Below are 19067 nucleotides of genomic sequence, written 5' to 3' on the forward strand. Positions count from 1 at the left end.
TAAACTCTGCAACGTATAGCTTAAGTAGTTTTAATAAGTCACCCAACAACTGTTGTTACAGGCTTCAACCCGATCCTGACATGGTACAACTGCTGCAGCTGTATTAGTTTCGCCGGTTAATAATAGTTGGATACAAATGAAATTAGCTAGTGGTGGTACTGCCGTTCAGTTTGGAGGACCGGGGTTATTCTAGTATTTACAGCCAACCTGACGAGCGTCCACCTATATTGTCAGTGTTTGTTCAAATATAGATTAGCTACTAGCTGGCAGATCTAGCTAGCTTTCCCAATTTAGCCCATCTAGCTAATTATTAGAACTAGTAGCTAGTTAGTAGTAGGCTTGTTGGTAAACCAGCAACGTCGTAGGTAGAAAGCAGCATATGACAGTCGGTCATTCGTCAGTCGTACAAGTTGACATACCATGTGCAAATACAGGTATTCTAATATGAAAAGCAGTACTATCTCTAAGACTAATGTAATTCCTAACTAACGCAATACATTCCAGCACTAAGGTAGGCTAACTTACAGTTGGAAATACTTGACCTTTAGTCAGTACCTGTAGACAGTCCTTTACGTTAAAATAGACATTTTACAATGTCTGTTATTCATAGAAGTTTTTCCAGCAGAAGTAAGAACAAAAACGGTACTGTACTGTTGATAGTGGCACGCGGCAGTACTGCAGCTGTCACGGAACATCTCCCCAGTGTCTCGTGCCAGTGCGGCAAGTGTCACGGAACATCTCCCTGGTGTCTTGTGGCAGTTGCAATGTCTTGTGAGTGTCGGCAGTTGCATGGGGTGTCTTGCTGCATTTTTGTTGACTGTCACATAAATGCCCCGCAGCAGTTTTGAATGAGTTAAACTGTTTGTGCGAACAGGTTAGGGTGACCAGAGGTCCTCTTTTACCCAGACATGTCCTCTTTTTCGAGACCTAAAAAATGCTTTGGGCAGGGATTCCAAAATCGTCCGGGATTTTGCCTCGTTGAACATTTGTGTTTCTCTGGGTCTTTCGCAAACTAGTTATTACGCCCTTACAAGTTTTGGAAAGGATGTCTCCCTTACATTCCACCTTCTTGCCTGAGCTCTGACTGGTGTTGCCAACTCCTCCAATAAGGAAGGTAGCTATTGGCTGTCTAAAAAGTTGCTAAATTACGTCATCGTCTAATTTTCATAATTGTAACAGGTTTTCACGATATGTAACAGAGGCACACACACAGTTGAGGTGAGTAAGTGACTTAAGGCCGATTTAGGTTTCTCCGTCTCCAAAAAACGGATACATGGGAACGCCCTCGTCTACGTGGAATGCCCTCTCCGAGAGCCCCGGAGAGCTTGACGTGCACCTCCTGAAATTTCAAACTATCCGTCGTAATTTTGGATAGTTATGGATACCCCCTTGGCTGTGATCAGGGTTTTTCCTACATAGTGAAAATGTTGGTTTGCGCCAAAGCCGTTTTCCCGAGCGCCAATGACAAATCCCGACCTCCAAAGGCAAAAAAAGTCAGCGATGAAGAAAAGAGAACCTGTGTTCATCACGTGTGCAATGCCCGTCAGCGAATATGTTCTCAATAGTATGTTTCAAGTAGGCTACAGCCAAACCCTTGTTCTGTTTTGATCAATAATAATCCAGTTGATAAGCGTGTATTGTCTGATCAATACGCAACTGTGAGGTGCGCGAATGGACAGAGCGGCCACTAAACTGTTGTTCCGCTGCGAGGGCCAGCCCGACGTGCACGAATAGTACACCTGTAGCCTACAAATGCTAATTACATTTCCACTCAAAATGCTGACAAAAGTTTGATTTACGATTTCAAACGCAGCCTCCATTGGTATTCTTAACCTGGAATGATAACATATAGTGCAGTGTTTCCTCTATGGCTAAATTTCTGCTGCCACGGCATTAGAAATCAGGCTGTACAAAAGTTTAGTCCGTATAGCCTATCAGCAGTGATTGTTAGAGTGCATGTCGGAGAATAGCACGGACACGCGCTTCTCACCGCAGTTGAGATTCCATGTGTGCGTCCCTAACTGTAAATCGTATAACTTATGTTGTCAGTTCTTAAGCCTGTTATTGTATAAGTCTATAGTTCTTGCAAATTTAAATCAAGTTAACTGGGGATTTTCGTTGTTTGTATTCTTCCCCTGCTAGCTAAATTGCACATGTCTGTTGATTTGATAGCGATTGCTGCCCTTTCTCAGGTCTGTATTGTAGGTGCATTATTATGCTGAAGTAGTTTTAATTAATAAAAAGTGGGTTTATTGTTAATATTTGCTACAGAATTCTTAGCCTATCAAGATCAAATGAAGCAGGCAGTGTACATGCTTCAGAGTGGCCTACCTGAATCGATAGGCTAGGCTACTGACCATTTACAATATGTTGTTACGTCAATTATTAATTGGCAGCATTTATGCCATTTAGAACATACTTTATAACTTTATTGCTTTAGGGAAAATAGGACGAAAATATGTGAGTGTGTGGGGGGGGGGGGGGGTGCAAAACACTTGGGAATAAATACATTGAAAAAAAAAAAAAAAAAAGAAATGTGGTGTGTATATATATATAAATATATATATTTTTTTTTTTTTTTTTGAGCACCGAAGACCCATTTTGACCCAGGAAAAACCCTGGTGATTGGTCAGTATTAAGAACCGCTTGCATCAGGGTGGGGTTGCTGTGATAAACAGGACAAACGGAATCCTTTGACCCCCATTGCTGTAAGCTTTTACAATTCATATTTCAGCTAAACAGTACATGTAAATCAGCATCTGAATTAAAATGTGACAAGAAATGGGCAGTGTAGTTGCTGAAAATGTGCGTATTTTATTGATGAAACGGCTAATTAGTAAATTTGCTCTGACTTCTCAATAATCTAGGTAAATAAACACTCGATGACGACTTCCACTCAAAGACAGTTTCTCTAAGGTCGTCTTTGACAAAAAAACGTTGCGCCACCTACTCTACACCTCTTCTGGCGGTGAATTGTTTTCAGCACCCACAGCCTACGGGCAACCATAAACAAAGTCTATCCATCCGTAAACGGAGTTGGAGTAGCATATTGCGGCCTTAAGGCTGTGTGAGGTAAAATGTTGCCAGATGCATGATAATCATCCTCCAGATACGATCATTTTGAGCCTTTGGTACGATACGCCATTCCAATCAAGTGTCCTCTTTTTCACAAACTCAAATCTGGTCACCCTACATCAGACTGCAATCCATAGGCTACTTTGAATGTCTCACTACTACTTCTTGCTAGCCGGTTCTCATTCTAAAACTGACGCAGGGCAGTTACGCGCCAGTCAATAAAAATGCATCAAAATCATGGGTTTAGTTTCCTATAATCAGCTAAAAAACCGTGCACTCTGCAAAGTTCATATTCCGCATGTGTCCTCTTTATAATCCAACGGAGTTGCAGTGCCACAATTGACGTTGTTTGGATAATCATTTCGACATCAAATAATGAAAAAATTACGCCAGTTTGGCTTGCTTTCTTCGGTCACATTCTCTTCACACTGATGTGTCCTCTGGTCTGCAACGAGTTTCCTATGACAGGCTATCTTGAGAACCGGGGACTTAATAATCCAAAGCAGGACTAACTTTTTCCCTTGGTTGCACTGGTGCGCCTAACTTTTTTTATTTAGGTGCACCAGCACAAAATTTAGGTGCACCCAAATTTTTCCTTGCGTCGCCACAATTTCAAAGTCACCTTTTTATCACCTTTTATTCATATATATTATGTAAATGATCTTAAACAAGAATAAGATGTAGGTAAATATTGGTTTTATTTGAAGCACAATTAAACTGTATATACAAGGTTCCCGCGGGGTCTTAAAAAGTCTTAAATTCGTAACTTTAAATTTAAGGCCTTAAAAAGTCTTAAAAACGTCCCTATTTTCATCCGAGGTCTTAAATTTCATTTTGTCACGTCTTAAAAAGGTATTACCCTCGTTAATATCCAGACACGCAGGCTGCAGAAAGTTATTACAAGGTAGCAAAAAAGTATTGAGTCGTAGCCTACAAAGCGAGTCTTTGCTATAAACAAAACCAGCAGAACGCTGCCCTCCAAACGTTGGTTTGGTGTGTTGTATTTCTTTCTGGAGGATAGCCGTACGCGGGGATAAAACTACAAATCCTGTGATAACTGCAATACCTGCATGCGAAATACGTCTGCTCTTCCTCAATTCGGCGACGTGTGGAAAATGGGAAAGTGTACTTTCAACGAGACATGAGTTGCGTTCGACATGGACTGAATTCATGCAGCGGCACAGCCGGCTGCAGACGACGCCGGCGCTGCATGAAGTCGAACGCACCTATGGCTAGAGATCACAGCGATTTCCGCTGTTGGTTACAAGCACTACCCAGCTCCAGGCTCGCTGCAAACTTTGCCCCCAAAATATTCAATTTGGTTACTAATGTGATTGCTTTATCTGTAAATTAAATGTATGCTTTTTTAAAATGAATTCCATTCATAGAAATTACATGTTTTTTTCAGAGTCTTTTGATTTAAATATTTTTCGGGTAATGCGTTGTGTAGGTCTTAAATTTAAATCTTTATGGTCTTAAAATGTCTTAAAAAGGTCTTAAATTTGACTTACTGAAACCTGCAAGAACCCTGTATATAAATAGTGCTTCACTGTGCTGCCAAACTAAAACATTGCAAGCAAAATAAAACATTTCAAAATAGAAAGAGCTCCTAACATTTCATGGCTCAGTCTTATAGCGGGTCCCCCCTTGCTGTCGCATGTCCTTCAGATGGCCAACACCTGTAATTTGGCTTTCTTGGCCTTGGCTAAACCAGCTTGCCACACTCTCCCTAGCATCAAAATCCTAGCTCCATGGGTTAGCTCCATGGCCCAGTGCCATAACTCAGGGGTGGAGAATTAATTTTGAAAGCACATGAGAAACTTGAAATGTGTGGGAGGGCCGCATCAACAATAACTTGAACTTAATTCTGCTCACTATTCATTTCCCCCCAATGTAAAAAGCAGTAAAGTATATATTTTGATTAGCTGCTACTGGTTATCAGAAGAATAAGGATATTCTGTAAATAGTTATATAAATATTTTACATGTTGGTCAACTAGGAAAAGACTATCGAAGTAACAGTAAAAACTAAAATAATCATTACATCAGTCTTATTTTATTTGTAAATAGTTAATCTTCACTAACACTGAAAAGTTGTTTTGCAGTATGTTAAAGATATGCAATTGATCAACTTTTTACATAAAGCAATAACACATTTTGTTCTGTTTGTTCTGTGAGAGGAAATCTGGCTGAATGTCCGAGGTGGATGATCTGGGTCTGCAATTTAACTAGCAAACCATCAGCCCGCGCCCACTGAATCAGTCAAGTTCTTATGTCCGCGTTAGCTTTTTTCTTTAGTCCCTTAGTGCCGATTCAAATTATAATCCTTCAACACAGCGACCATAGCGAACTAAGAATACAGCTTTGACTTTGACCTCAGTAAACAGATACTTTAAAGTCCTTGTCTTCTTAAAAACTCAACATAATATATCAACCTTTCGTTTTTCATTTTCTAGGGAGCTAACTCTCCTGCCGGTGAGGTTGCGCAAGCGCATATGTAAATCGCCTGATCATTAGTCTTTCAGGACTACATATTTACTAGCGCTGAACACATTTATTAATTTTCAATTTACCTAACGCGGGCCAGATTGGGACAGCCTGTGGGCCGGTTGTGGCCGGCGGGCCGTACAATGATCAGGTCTGCCGTAACTGATTCTCGCGTAATGTTGCATATGCAATTTCGAAAATTCCAACTGAATATTTCCGATAGACAGAAACTATGCGACAAACGCGGTATACTTCAATATGTACCTACAGTATTGCTACGAGTATTATGCTTGCTGTGGGGACCGTTGGAAATATTTAGAACTCGCGCATCTAAAGGTTTGGTTAACTCATGCTGCTGACAAATTACATAGGATGTGCAGCGGAAAAAAACATTTGATGGATCGGTCAGTTGATCTGTTAATTTTTCCGATCCCCGATCCAGCTATTTTGTCAATATCGGGGCCGATATCCAATCTTAATTTCGGATCGGTGCATCCCTAGACAAGACGCCTGTCTTTAGAGAAGCAGAGTGGAGAGCTGCTTCTGAAGTGTGCTGTCTGGTGGAATCACAAGAATTGACTTGAGTAGTCGCAATCAATATGTCACATAATCCCCCGATGCAGCCTAATCTAGGCGTTAGCTGCCCCCCTCCTTTCCATACCTGCCCAAACTATTCAAGAAACTATTCCTATCTATGAATTTCATTAAATCTAAGTACAGATCCAGACTGTTAACCATCTCCAGGCCCTTCTATGTCTCAGCAGAAGTTCTGCCAGGTGTTACGCTAAGGAAAGGTTGATAGTCTTGTACTTACATTTAGTCCTTTAGCAGACACTCTTATCCAGAGCGATTTACAGTAAGTACAGGGACATTCCCCCTGTGGCAAGTAGGGTGCAGTGCCTTGCCCAAGGACACAACGTCATTTGGCACGGCCGGGAATCAAGCCAGCAACCCTCTGATTAATAGCCTGATTCCCTAACCGCTCAGCCATCTGATCCCCCCCAGTTGTGCTTATTTGATTGTATATAGTATACAGTTCCTTCTACCTCCACAATTGTTAAAGCGCCACCCTTGGGAAAAGACCACCTGGGCAGTGGCCTCATGTAAATTGAGACCAGTGAATCTAGGTCAGTGGTCCTCAAACCTGTCCTCAAGTACCACCTGTCCTGCATGTTTTAGATGTTTCCCTGCTCCGACACACATGATTCAAATAAATGGGTCGTTATCTAGCTCTGTAGAAGCCTGGTAATGAACATGTATTTGAATCAGGTGGCGCTGCCGCCGAAACAAACTTCAACCCCTATATTACGGAGCAGGTTAATGTAATAGCTAATGTAATATTGCACATATTTTCGTCCAATTTCCAAAAAGTAATAAGGTTAGGCTACTTAGACACCTTTCACTCAAGTGTGTTCTAAATGCCATAAATGCTGCCAATTAATAATTGACGTTGCAACTTAATTGTAAGTGGTCAGTAGCCTAGCCTATGAATTAAGGTACTCTGCTTCATTTAAGCTTGATAGGCTAATAATAGCAAATAATAACATCAAACCAACTATTTATTAATAGGGTTATCAAGCAATTGAAATGTATAATCGCGATGAATCGCATTATTTTACATGATTAATCGCAAAATTATAAAATCTATTTAATCTGTTAACATTTTCCCCAATTATTTTTTTGTGGAAATAACATCAAAAGGGTGGACTTAACTTCAGATAGGCCTAACTGGATGATAATGTCCATATTACAATTTCAGATGGAACACAACATACATTTTGAGGGAGTTTTATTCACTCACAAACATCCACAAAATTAGATTTATTCTGGAATATAAAATACATTTAAGACATGTAGTCTCATAGCCTGCGATATCTTGCTCCATAATATTCAAATCTTACCCAAACATATACTTGAGCAACCACAGATTGAACAATACAGTTCCTATCTTGTTGAACCCAGTCAGCTGCTCGCTTCTTTTGCAAGTGTTGTCTGCCAACACAGTTCACAACCAATCATTTTCCAGACCACTAGGGGCAGTGCATGCAAAGTGGGGTGTTTTTGGTGTTTTACCTGTTGTTGTAAAATCAAGTGAAGTAAATTAACTCTACGGGACCAAGCTTACGTACCTCTTGGAGGTTTGCTATCGAACATAACACAGTACAACATCACTGAAACTAAGAGAGGGCGTGAATTTTGTAAAACATAAAGATTATAATTAAAATATAACAAAACCAACTTTCATTGTTGAATTTAAGTTGTGTTCTTGGTTGATGTTCTTGATGTGAATTATTTCAAATTGACCGACCGGCTGTCAAAAAGTTAGTTTTGATTTTGGTGAGAACCCAACTGATTCCACTTTGCACTGCCCCAGTAGTCTGGAGAACGATTTGGTGTGAACTTGAAATGCAGCGTTTCTGCAAATGTTTTGTGCTAATGCTGCGGAGTTTTCGGCTAATGCTGCGTTGTTCTCGGCTAATGCTGTTGTGTTCTCGGCTAATGCTGCGGTGTTCTCGGCTGATGTTGGTGGTGTGAACCATGCTGTTGTGTTGTAAGTAGTAGATGAAATGTAGCGTTTTTATAAATGTTTAGTTTTTGTTAATGGTGTTGTGTGTTAGCAAAAGTTGAAAACACAACATTTTCTTCGCTGATGTTGCTGTGGTGTGCACCCATGGGCCACCGTAGTACTCCGGTGATAACTAAACTCATCCTGACAATCAGTACACACAGCCTTAGTTTTGTCAACCGAACCGTCTAGGAACTTTTTGAAGAGGAACTTCCCATCTAAAATAACTGACGACAGGTGATTTCCAGGGTCAAAAATAAACCTGCGTTAACGGCACACATTTTCTTGTCGCGTTAAAATTAGATTGCGTTAATGCGTTAACTTTTACAGTCCTATTTATTAATTAAAACTACTTAAGCATAATAATGCACCTATTGTACAAACGTGAGCGAGGGCAGAAATTGCTATCAAATCAACAGACGTGCAATTTAGCTAGCAGGGGAAGAATACAAACAATGAAAATCACCAGTTAACTTAATTTAAATTTGCAAGTAAATTTGCAAAATCAACATAGAGGAAACACTGTGTCACACCTGTAACTTGAGTGGAACAAGGGATAGCCTCTTCTAATGAGCTGGTGGTATTATGTCTGACATTTTCCATTGTCATCTGTAATTATAAGTGGTATCATAGAATTATTAATTAAGGTTTTTTCCATATGGATATAATTCAACTTGTGACATTTTGGGTTAGAATGTTGTCATTGATGATGATAATTTCCCCCTCCATAGAACTTCAAGGAAGAATGGCAGAAACTCAGACACTTAACTTTGGACCAGAATGGTTAGTAACTAAGCTGAACATAAATTCATGATATTGACAATCCAAATGTCATAACTTTTGAAGACGTGTGGAATTAACAGATTTTTTTAACAGGTTTTCCCTACTTTTAACTTGCATTTAACTTTTCCACATGTCCTATTCCTTTCTATCCTTTCTCCCAGGCTCCGAGCCTTGTCTGGGGGAGGAGGTGGGGGCAACAGTGCTGCTGTTGCCTCACCACCGCTCTCACCTGCTTTGCCAAAGTATAAACTTGCAGACTACCGTTATGGGAGAGAAGAGATGTTAGCACTTTATGTAAAGGACAACAAGGTACGGGTAAATTCTGTATTTTTTTATATTACATACAGTTATGGATCCATGTACATGATCTGGATAGGAACTAGGGTACCTTTTATTATTGAATACTAAATCCTATATTTCCAAGTGACAACATAATTTTTTCTCCCCCAGATCCCTATAGACCTGCATGATAAGGAATTTCTGCCCATTCTACAAGAGGACCCCCTGCCTCCACTGGCACTTGTACCTTTTACAGAGGAAGAGCAGGTAGGACTTGACATAATGTCAAAACGCTAACCTTGAGAAACCTGAATATCCCCTTTCTGAAATCAAACATTGTGACCAAATACAAACACCCCCACCCCCTTTCTCCCTGTGCAGAGAAATTTTTCCATGTCTGTAAACAGTGCAGCTGTCCTCCGATTGACGGGTCGAGGAGGAGGTCCGGTAGTAGGGGCACCGAGGGGTCGAAGTACCTCACGGGGACGTGGTAAGACCATTATTGAGTCAATGTGTGGATTAGGGATGTATCCAAAGCCAAATACATTACTTGTAATAGTAGTAATAATGCCTTGGTCATTATTCCATCTGAAGTTCATTGGTAATATTTGGAATTGGATGATCTGATCACTTATCTTTTAATGCCAGAATTGTTTGTCAAACAACGCAAGTGTAATAGTGTAATGCCCCTGTTAATGGGATCTGATGTGGTGCGTGCATGCAACAAACATCAACACTTATCAGAAATAACATAATGACCATCTGGCTAATATTGTGTAGGTCCATCTTTTGCTGCCAAAACAGCCCTGACCTGTCTAGGCATGCACTCCACTAGACCTCTGAAGGTGTGCTGTGGTATCTGGCACCAAGACGTTATTAGCAGATCTCTTAAGTCCTGCAAATTGCGAGGTGGGGCCTCCATGGATCATACTTGTTTGTCTAGCACAGTGGTTCCCAACCCTGGTCCCCAGGGCACCCCTGTCCTAAACATGTAGGACAGGGGTGCCCTGAGGACCAGGTTTGGGAACCGCTGGTCTAGCTGCCACAATTTGGCCCTTGTCAAAGTTGCTCAAATCTTTACGCTTGCCCATTTTTCCTGATTCTAACATCAACTTTGAGGATAAAATGTTCCCAAAATATCACACCCACTGACAAGTGCCGTGATAACATAATGATCAGTGTTATTCACTTCACCTATCAGTGGTCACAATGTTATGGCTAATGTGTATATTTAGAGTCCCATATTGATAGCCAATGCTCAGTATTTCTTTGTTCATTTTATCTTTGTTCATTTAATATTTATCTTGGAGAAATACATTTTTAAATCTCATCTGAAAATCCGTTCAAGAATATTTTGAAAGTAAACATTGATGGCATTTCTTTTATTTTTTGATGCTGGAAAGTTATTTCACAGTATAGAAAATAATTTGTTGAATATCAAAAACAACATCGCGAATTAATCTACCTTTTTTGTAGTTCTCCTAAAACGTAATTAAGGCTATCCTCTTCCCTGTTTGTCACTGCCTGACTGAGCCGAGGAGAAAGTGCTTCGTACTCGCGCTGCTTTTGGTTTGTTGTCATGATTTTGTGAATGATGGACATCTGAGGCCCGTTCTCCGTACATCGCTAACTCAGTTAGCTGGATTTGATTGTTGACGATTTGTCATTATCTTGGATTGTTTGGTTCTTCGAAGCTCATTCTGGACTTGCTGTCATAGCAACAAGTCCTTTAACTTAAACCTGCTAGGGAGCAGGCTTATTTTATGTAAACAAGATTTGATTGCGACTTTATAACAGAAGTATAGAAGAACATAAGTTCTTTGTTTATAAGCAGAGGTGGTACACACCTCATGTGATACACACATGGCTGTCTGTCACAGCCATGTGTTGTCCGTTTTTACGACAGCAACCTGGCGGAAGGTGCAAGAATAATTAGCAGAATTTAATATGAAACCGAATTAATTGCTCATTGCGTGATAGATAGATCCTTAAGCACAGCGCAATATGCTACTAGCCTATACTTTTTGAGAGATAGCCCATCGTTTTTTTTGTGGGGGTGTCATTTACATCATCAATTTGTTGAAACCACATTATATGACATTGAAGATGATAAACAAAGTATGAACATACAAAAACATAGGCCTAGCTGATAACATCTAATGTGGTCACTAATATCCATTTAATTTGATCCACTTTTTGCCAGCCCTCTTTCTTGGATTTTGCAGATGTTTTGCAAATTATTTTTTGACCGCGTTCCACATTGTTATGCAAATTACACTTTGCTCAGATTTTCCTAAATAGTAATGCACAGTCAGTCAGTATCATTTTCATGTCATCAACTGTTAGAGTATAATTCAAATTCTATTGAACAAACCTCCTAATGATAACAGTATTTTTTTCAAAAATAAAAAACTCAAAATGCAGTGTTCCAAATAATTATGCAGAATTTCAAGATTGTTGAAACTCTGTAGGTTGTAAAGAACAAACATTTTACATTTGTTGAATTTGTAGCATTAGGAGGTCATATTTACTGAAATCAAGAAAAGTTTGAATCAAAAACATCTTAACAGGTCAAGTTACATGTTAACATAGGACCCCTTCTTTGATATCAACTTCACAATTCTTGCATCCATTGAACTTGTGAGTTCTTTGATAGTTTCTGCTTTAATGTCTTTGCAGGATGCCATAATAGCCTCCCAGAGCACCTGCTTGGATGTGAACTGCCTTCCACCCACATAGATCTTTTGCTTGATGATGCTCCAAAGGTTCTCAATAGGGTTAAGGTCAGGGGAAGATGGGGGCCACACCATGAGTTTCTCTCCTTTTATGCCCATAGCAGCCAATGCCCCAGAGGTATTCTTTGCAGCATGACATGGTGCATTGTCATGCATGAATATGATTTTGCTACGGAGGCACGGTTCTTCTTTTTGTACCACAGAAGAAAGTGGTCAGTCAGAAACTCTACATACTTTGCCCAGGTCATTTTCACACCGTCAGGGACCCTGAAGGGGCCTACCAGCTCTCTCCCCATGATTCAGGCCCAAAACATGACTCCGCCACCTCCTTGTTTGACGTCTCAGCCTTGTTGGGACATGGTGGCCATTCACCAACCATCCACTACTCCATCCATCAGGACCATCAAGGGTTGCACGGCACTCATCCGTAAACAAAACAGTTTGAAAGTTAGTCTTCATGTAGTCCTGAGCCCACTGCAACCTTTTTGCTTGTGAGCTTGGTTTAGGGGTGGCCGAATAACAGGTTTAAGGACACTTGCAAACCTCTTGAGCATCCTACACCTTGAAGTTCGCGAGACTCCAGAGGCACCAGCGGCTTCAAACACCTGTTTGCTGCTATTCAATGGCATGTTAGTGGCTGCTCTCTTAACCCTACGCATTTGTTTTGCAGAAATCTTCCTTCTTTTGCCTTTGTCTGAACGAACCCGCTTGTGCTGTGAATCAGTGACAAATATCTTCACCGTCCGATGATCACGCGCAATTCTTTTGGAAATGTCCAATGTTGTGATACCTTGACCAAGGTATTGCACTATTTGCCGCTTTTCAGCAGCAGAGAGATCCTTTTTCTTCCCCATTTTGCCTGAAACATGTAGCTTGCTTAATAATGTGGAACATCCTTCTTAAGTAGTTTTTCTTTGATTGGGCTCACCTGGCAAACTAATTATCACAGGTGTCTGGGATTGATTTCAATCATCCAAATAGCCCTGAGACACAATACCATCCATGAGTTAAATTGAAAAAACAAAAAATGAATGTTTATGACCCTTAAATACAATTTGCATAATAATGTGGAACGCGGTGTAGGTGTTCCCTGGTGTTCTGATTAAATCTTCAAATTTGGAGTAACCTTCGAGAAAGCTGTTGGCTTTGTTGCGGAAAAAACAGGGTGCTCTTTTTGGCCACAGTGAGCAGCCAATAGCAGCGTTGCTGATCAAGGTTTCTACTATCGATACATACCCCCTTTTAGACCAACGCATAACTCGATACAGCTATACTAATTATAAACAACATGGATGTTCGAAGAACCAAATTGTTTATAGCGGAAACACTTCACCAGGTCCTTGGATTGCTGTTTAACGCTCTGGTAATATTTTAATAAACAGTGAAATTAAAAGTAATCCTGAATTATTTCTGTAATTTAATTTCACTTTCATCCACTTTAAGACGGCTATTTGACAAAATAATGCTAAACACTGTCCTGAAACATGTGTGGTTTAGGCCCCACCCACTTTTGGTTTCTAGCCAAATACAGATAGATTTTTTTGTCTCTTCTACGTTGATCTGTGTAAATGTGAAATTACAGAAATCTGCCTGGGTGATAGCAATGTATGATGTAATATGTCCTCTTCGGCAACACCCAAAACGTATATGTTTTCGCAGTCCATTTACAGGAGAGCACACCTTTTTGTTAAATTTATTTTGATCAATTCAACATGGAGGGATTATATTGTCAGCTCATTGCCCCTTGTTATTCTGCTTGTATTGTCTTTTCCTTTCTGTTAATTTAGGTAGAGGAAGGGGAGACGGAGGTTTTTACCAAAGAAGCTTTGATGATGTGGAAGGAGGATTTGGCCGTGGAGGGAGGGAAATGCATCGTTCCCAGAGTTGGGAGGAGAGGTACGTGTACAGTGTTTCCCCTGGGATGGCGCTTTAGCAGTGGAGGGTTTTGCGCATGTGAATTTTATTTGGTGCACTCACAAAGCGTGCCATGGCGAGAGGTTTCTGTATTGTCGGCCGGTGTTCTTCCATCTTTTACAATCCAATGTCATATTTTGCTGCCAGTCTGAAAATGGGTCTAGCCCCAACTCTAATCCTAACTATAAACTTGCTGTGCCCATGCGCAGTACGTGATTGTAGGATGGATAGCTAAAAACTATAGGGCACCATATGGGCTCTTGAGGCCTAAGAACATACTGCAGCCGATGTTTTTGCTCTGTAATGAGCAGGAAATGGGTACTGAAATGAGTACTGAAATGTGTCTAGCTTATATGTTGGAGCCAATTAACTTTTAGTCCACATGTATATTGGCTGTTACATATAGGGATGGGTATCGAGAACCGGTTCTGTAAGGACCCGGTTCCAAATTTCTCAAAACCCAAATATCAATAAGGTCCAAGCTTATCGATACCGCTATCGAGACTAAGTAATATAATGTAACGTTGACTTATGTCTCGAGAAATAAGTAATGTTATTTCAATCAAATCACTGGTGCACAAACATACGTTTGACTAATAAAAAGACTAAATTCAATTGAATGTCATGCCAACCGCCTTCAAACTAAACAAAGAAGAATTTAATCGCCTCACGCGCCACTTAGCTTCATTTATCATTTTGTAGTTAGCTACGATGGCAGAATGCACGAAACGGTCAAAGTCTTGGCTACACTTTATTAAACCCAAAGATAAATACGAAGCAAAGTGCAATATATGTTCTAAAGTAATTTATTGTAAAGGGGGGAAAACAACTGCGATGAACGAGCACCTCAACCTTGTGCATCAGATAAAGATAAAATGCAGTACTTCGACCGTCTCTGAGTCGGAACGGTGCCAACTCCAGCTGCCTTTGCAGGACAATCCTCTGGTCAACGCACCCCAACTTAGTAGCGAGTCTCCATCATTGACAATAATTAGCCAATTCAGGGCTCAACAGTGCAACTATTTCACTTGCATATGCCCCTAAAATTTGATCTGTGCGCCAACTGCAAAAATTATTTACGAGTACAGTGTGTGAGTAAAGACAAGCCTCCCCCCCTCACTGCTGATCATTCAAAACATAGTCACCACGAGCATGGCTCTGTGGGATGCTTAAGCATCGTGTTAAACAAAAACAGAGACAGAAGAAAATAGGGATAAGATAAGGAAGGTTTGGGTTTGGTTAGCTGGTCATTTAGTTATATCAGGTGCCTTTTGTTGAAACGTGTTCAACTTTTCATAAAGTCGATGAGCTTGCAATGTCACTTTTCGTCCACCAACCAATCACAGTCTAGTTACTCATCCAGGTTGTGGATAGTACATCTGTAGAGGACAGATATTTAGATTTAGCCAGAGTCAGGATCCATTGTGCCTTTATATGCTCCTTTTAGCCAGCTTCCTCCTGAGAGTAACACGTTCCCCTTGTTCTGTTTTACTTAAGAAATAGAAAAGTATCGATAGTGGTATCGATAAAGACTCGAATCGTTAAGCAGATACCCATCCCTAGTTACATATCAATCTCTTAGTTATGGTATTTTTTTATAATAACGTGTGTTCGACTTCATGCAGCGCAAATAGGCGGTTGACATGAAGCAGTGCATGCTGGTTAGAATTTTTGTCCGATTGAGACAGGGCCAACGCCACGTCACTGTGACGTGTGTCATCAAAGTACCGCAAGAGCGAATCGAGAGCTGCCGGCTGGGTCGCTAGCGCTTCTTCTATAGACCTTTTTTGAAACGTAAACAATAACAGACCAGTTTAAAACGCAAGGCCCTTAACTACATCCGGTTAGCGCATCTCATACATTACAGGGTTTTTCCTACATAGAGAACATTTTGGTGCGCGCCAATGCCGTTTTCCCGAGCGCCAATGACAAATCCCGAGCGCCAAAGGCAAAAAAGGTCAGCGATGAAGAAATAAAAAAAAACAACCTTTATCACGCTTGCAATGCATGTCAGCGAATATGTTCTCAATAGTATGTTTCAAGTAGGCTACAGCCGAAACCTCGTTCTGTTTTGATCAATAATAATCAAGTTGATAAGCGTGTCTTCTTGTCTGATCCATACGCAACTGTGAGGTGCGCGAATGGACAGAGCGGCCAGTAAATTGTCGTTCCACTGCGAGGGCCAGCCCGACGTGCACGAATAGTACACCTGTAGCCTACAAATGCAAATTACATTTCCACTCAAAATGCTGACAAAAGTTTGATTTCCGATTTCAAATGCAGCCTCCATTGGAATTCTTAACCTGGAAAGATAACAAAGCGATTTTCTCAGAGTCCTGACTTCATTTGCTTTCCAAGTTATGACAGCACCTTCAGCATGCAACCATTGATGGAACTGCCAAATTTCACGTGATTTCGTTTGCCGCTGTTAGGTGCGGAAATAACTGAGTGCGCAAAGTAAATTACTGAGGAGATCCTTTTTTGCTAATTAGAAGTTGTGTTTCCCGTTTCATGTGTCACTGATCAATCTACAGGTTATTTAGTGCTCTTACACATTCTGAAGGTTGCCTTGTCAAGAGTTTTTCAGTATAAAAGTAAATTTGGTTTAAATGTCAGTTCCTGTCGGGACGGATGGGAAAGCATTTATTAAAACATGTTTATGTCATATTATATCAACAGAATATGCCAAGAGTGAGGGTCAGAAAGACTGATTCTTTCTGACCCTTTTTTTTTCTGATTCAGTAAAAAATTATAATAAATATTTGATGCAACTGAAATGTAAATATCATAGTTTTTTTGCAAAACTAATGGACACAATATGTTTGCAGTTACATATTAAAAAGGTCATAGTCAGGTATATGTAATAAAAACCAGAGTAACAAAAAAAATCTAGCTTCTATCGTTGTTACTTTTGACCCACCCCTGTGTTACTTTCGTCCCAACTGATGGGGACGAAAGTAACAATGTGCAACTTGTGTTCAAAATGAAAAAAATATATCGGTCTAAAACACTCTCTTTTAAAATTAAGTTTTTCTGAAATGCTAGGCCTACTTTCGCCCGCTCTCCCCTATATCAGCAGTGATTGTTAGAGTGCATGTCGGAGAATAGCACGGACACGCGCTTCACACCGCAGTTGAGATTGCGTGTGTGCGTCCTTGAGAACTGTAAGTCGTATAACTTATGTTGTCAGTTTTAAGCCCGTTATTGTATAAGTGTATAATTCTTACAAATTTAAATCAAGGTAACTGGTGATTTTTGTTGTTTGTATTCTTCCCCTGCTAGCTAAATTGCACGTCTGTTGATTTGATAGCGATTGCTGCCCTTTCTCAGGTTTGTATTTTAGGTGCATTATTATGCTGAAGTAGTTTTAATTAATAAAAGGTGGGTTTATTGTTAATATTTGCTACAGAATGCTTAGCCTATCAAGATCAAATGAAGCAGGCATTGTACATGCTTCAGAGTGGCCTAACTTAATTGATAGGCTAGGCTACTGACCATTTACAATAAGTGGTTACGTCAATTATTAATTGGCAGCATTTATGCCATTTTGAACATACTTTATAACTTTATTGCTTCAAGGGGAAATAGGACAAAAATATGTGTGTGTGTGGGGGGAGGGGAGGGGGTGCAAAACACTTGGGAATAAATATATTGATTAGAAAAAAGGATATATATATATATTTTTTTTTAATATTTTTTTTGGAGCACTGAAGACCCATTTTGACCCAGGAAAGACCCTGCATTAGTTGCTAGCTACTTAACCATTGCGTTAACATGACTAGCGCATATTTCCATCAATTAACTGGCTGTGAATAGCAGAGATACATCGAATAGTGTCCCCTAACCGACCCACTGGATCAGAACGTTATTTATTTTAGACTATAATTTATTTTAGGCTGATCTGAAATTGATAGCCTACCTAAGGTAGAGCTAGAGCTAATCTATCCCGATGTCTACCACTATTTCAAATAGTAGCTACATTAGCCTACCACATACTATTTGGTAAAGTGCGTTTACTGTCAGTAAAGAGGTTATTGGAGCCTAAAAGTCTGATGCCTACAACTAAGTCTGATGCCTACAACTAAGTAATGGGAGTCAACAAACAATGTACATATTAAGATAGAGACGGCTTAAAAAGACCTAGACCAGCTATGATGCCTGCATACTAAATGCAACGGTCGGGAAGGTGTGCAGCGGGTAGGCTATATCTGCTGGTTACTTTTTGAATAACTGCTGTGAAATTGCAGTAATTAATAAATGCACCGATAAATGTTCAATATGATCTGCTGTTTTTACATCACCCACCAGTCATTTCTGAACCCAGTGTATGGTCGAGGGTTAAAAAAACTGATGGATATGAGAGTTAACCATAGCCTAGGACTACGTATGCAGTGTCAGATCCACAACCGAGTTATCTCTACTGAAGTATGTTTATTGTTCAGGTGGATCCCTTGCCTGTTGTGCAAATTCATTTCAGTAACCTAAGCCAGGACACGTCGCCACTGATGCTAGGCATAATTGGAAATTCCCTTCCATGACAAGTTATGGCACCCCAAACCACCTTTTTAAAGCACTAACCCAGATAGCAAACTTCATTGAAATTACGCTGAATCAACATTCCACTTTCAACGCTAATTTCACTGAACCAACGTCAGACTATGTTGACCCATCATTTTGCACCCTTATTTAATATTGAAACAACAATAAAAAAACAACACAATTTTAACGGTATTTCCACCAATAGTACAACTGAAAAAACGTTGAAAATATCAACAAGCTATTATTTACAGCAGCAACCCAGTCATCTCATAGTCCCGTTTTTATAGGAAATTAAACTTGTTGACAATTTGTTCTTCCCCAATCTCGACGAACAGCCAAACACAGTAACAATTGACGATGTTTTAAAAAACATTTTTTGCCACTGTAACTTGCTCACGTATGCTTCTAAACTAGCTGACTTCCATCAAAACAATCATTCGCGCGTCTGAAACCGGAAGCTTTCAAGGGCCAAACTTGACGAATGAAAATTCTAGAATGTTCATCAAAAAAGGTCTATAGAGTAACTGCACAGAGTCTTATGACAACACAGCAATTTCATGATTGGCCAGACTCATACACAACAACTATCAAGTGTTGCGTGTTTTATTCTGACACCTTCAGTTTCACTAAAGCTCAAATCCAGACCAAACAGTAGGCCTACATTTGAATTAAATTCAGCCTTTATTGACA

At 40.1% G+C, this 19067-nt stretch overlaps 2 protein-coding genes across 10 annotated transcripts in view; one reads left to right on the plus strand and one right to left on the minus strand.

Annotated features, from left to right (window-relative positions):
* LOC124466366 overlaps positions 1-960 on the minus strand; it is a 7245-nt gene extending 6285 nt beyond the window's left edge. Inside the window, exon 1 of one of the 3 annotated variants that reach the window (XR_006955926.1) lies at positions 556-960. The gene's annotated coding sequence lies outside the window, so the exon portion shown is untranslated. Of the gene's footprint in view, positions 1-525 lie in introns of all 3 variants that reach the window. The other 2 variants (XR_006955925.1, XR_006955927.1) reach the window with 2 other exon arrangements.
* gigyf2 (GRB10 interacting GYF protein 2) overlaps positions 1-19067 on the plus strand; it is a 68731-nt gene that overhangs the window by 1171 nt on the left and 48493 nt on the right. For all 7 annotated transcript variants that reach the window (XM_047018189.1, XM_047018191.1, XM_047018190.1 and 4 more), the window contains exons 2-6: positions 8859-8910; positions 9072-9219; positions 9361-9456; positions 9571-9679; positions 13712-13820. In XM_047018189.1, the coding sequence (XP_046874145.1) occupies positions 8873-8910; positions 9072-9219; positions 9361-9456; positions 9571-9679; positions 13712-13820 (500 nt within the window). In that variant the 5' untranslated portion in view covers positions 8859-8872. The remainder of the gene's footprint in view (positions 1-8858; positions 8911-9071; positions 9220-9360; positions 9457-9570; positions 9680-13711; positions 13821-19067) is intronic.

This window comes from Hypomesus transpacificus, unplaced genomic scaffold (assembly GCF_021917145.1).
Source record: "Hypomesus transpacificus isolate Combined female unplaced genomic scaffold, fHypTra1 scaffold_96, whole genome shotgun sequence".
Classification (NCBI taxonomy): domain Eukaryota; kingdom Metazoa; phylum Chordata; class Actinopteri; order Osmeriformes; family Osmeridae; genus Hypomesus; species Hypomesus transpacificus.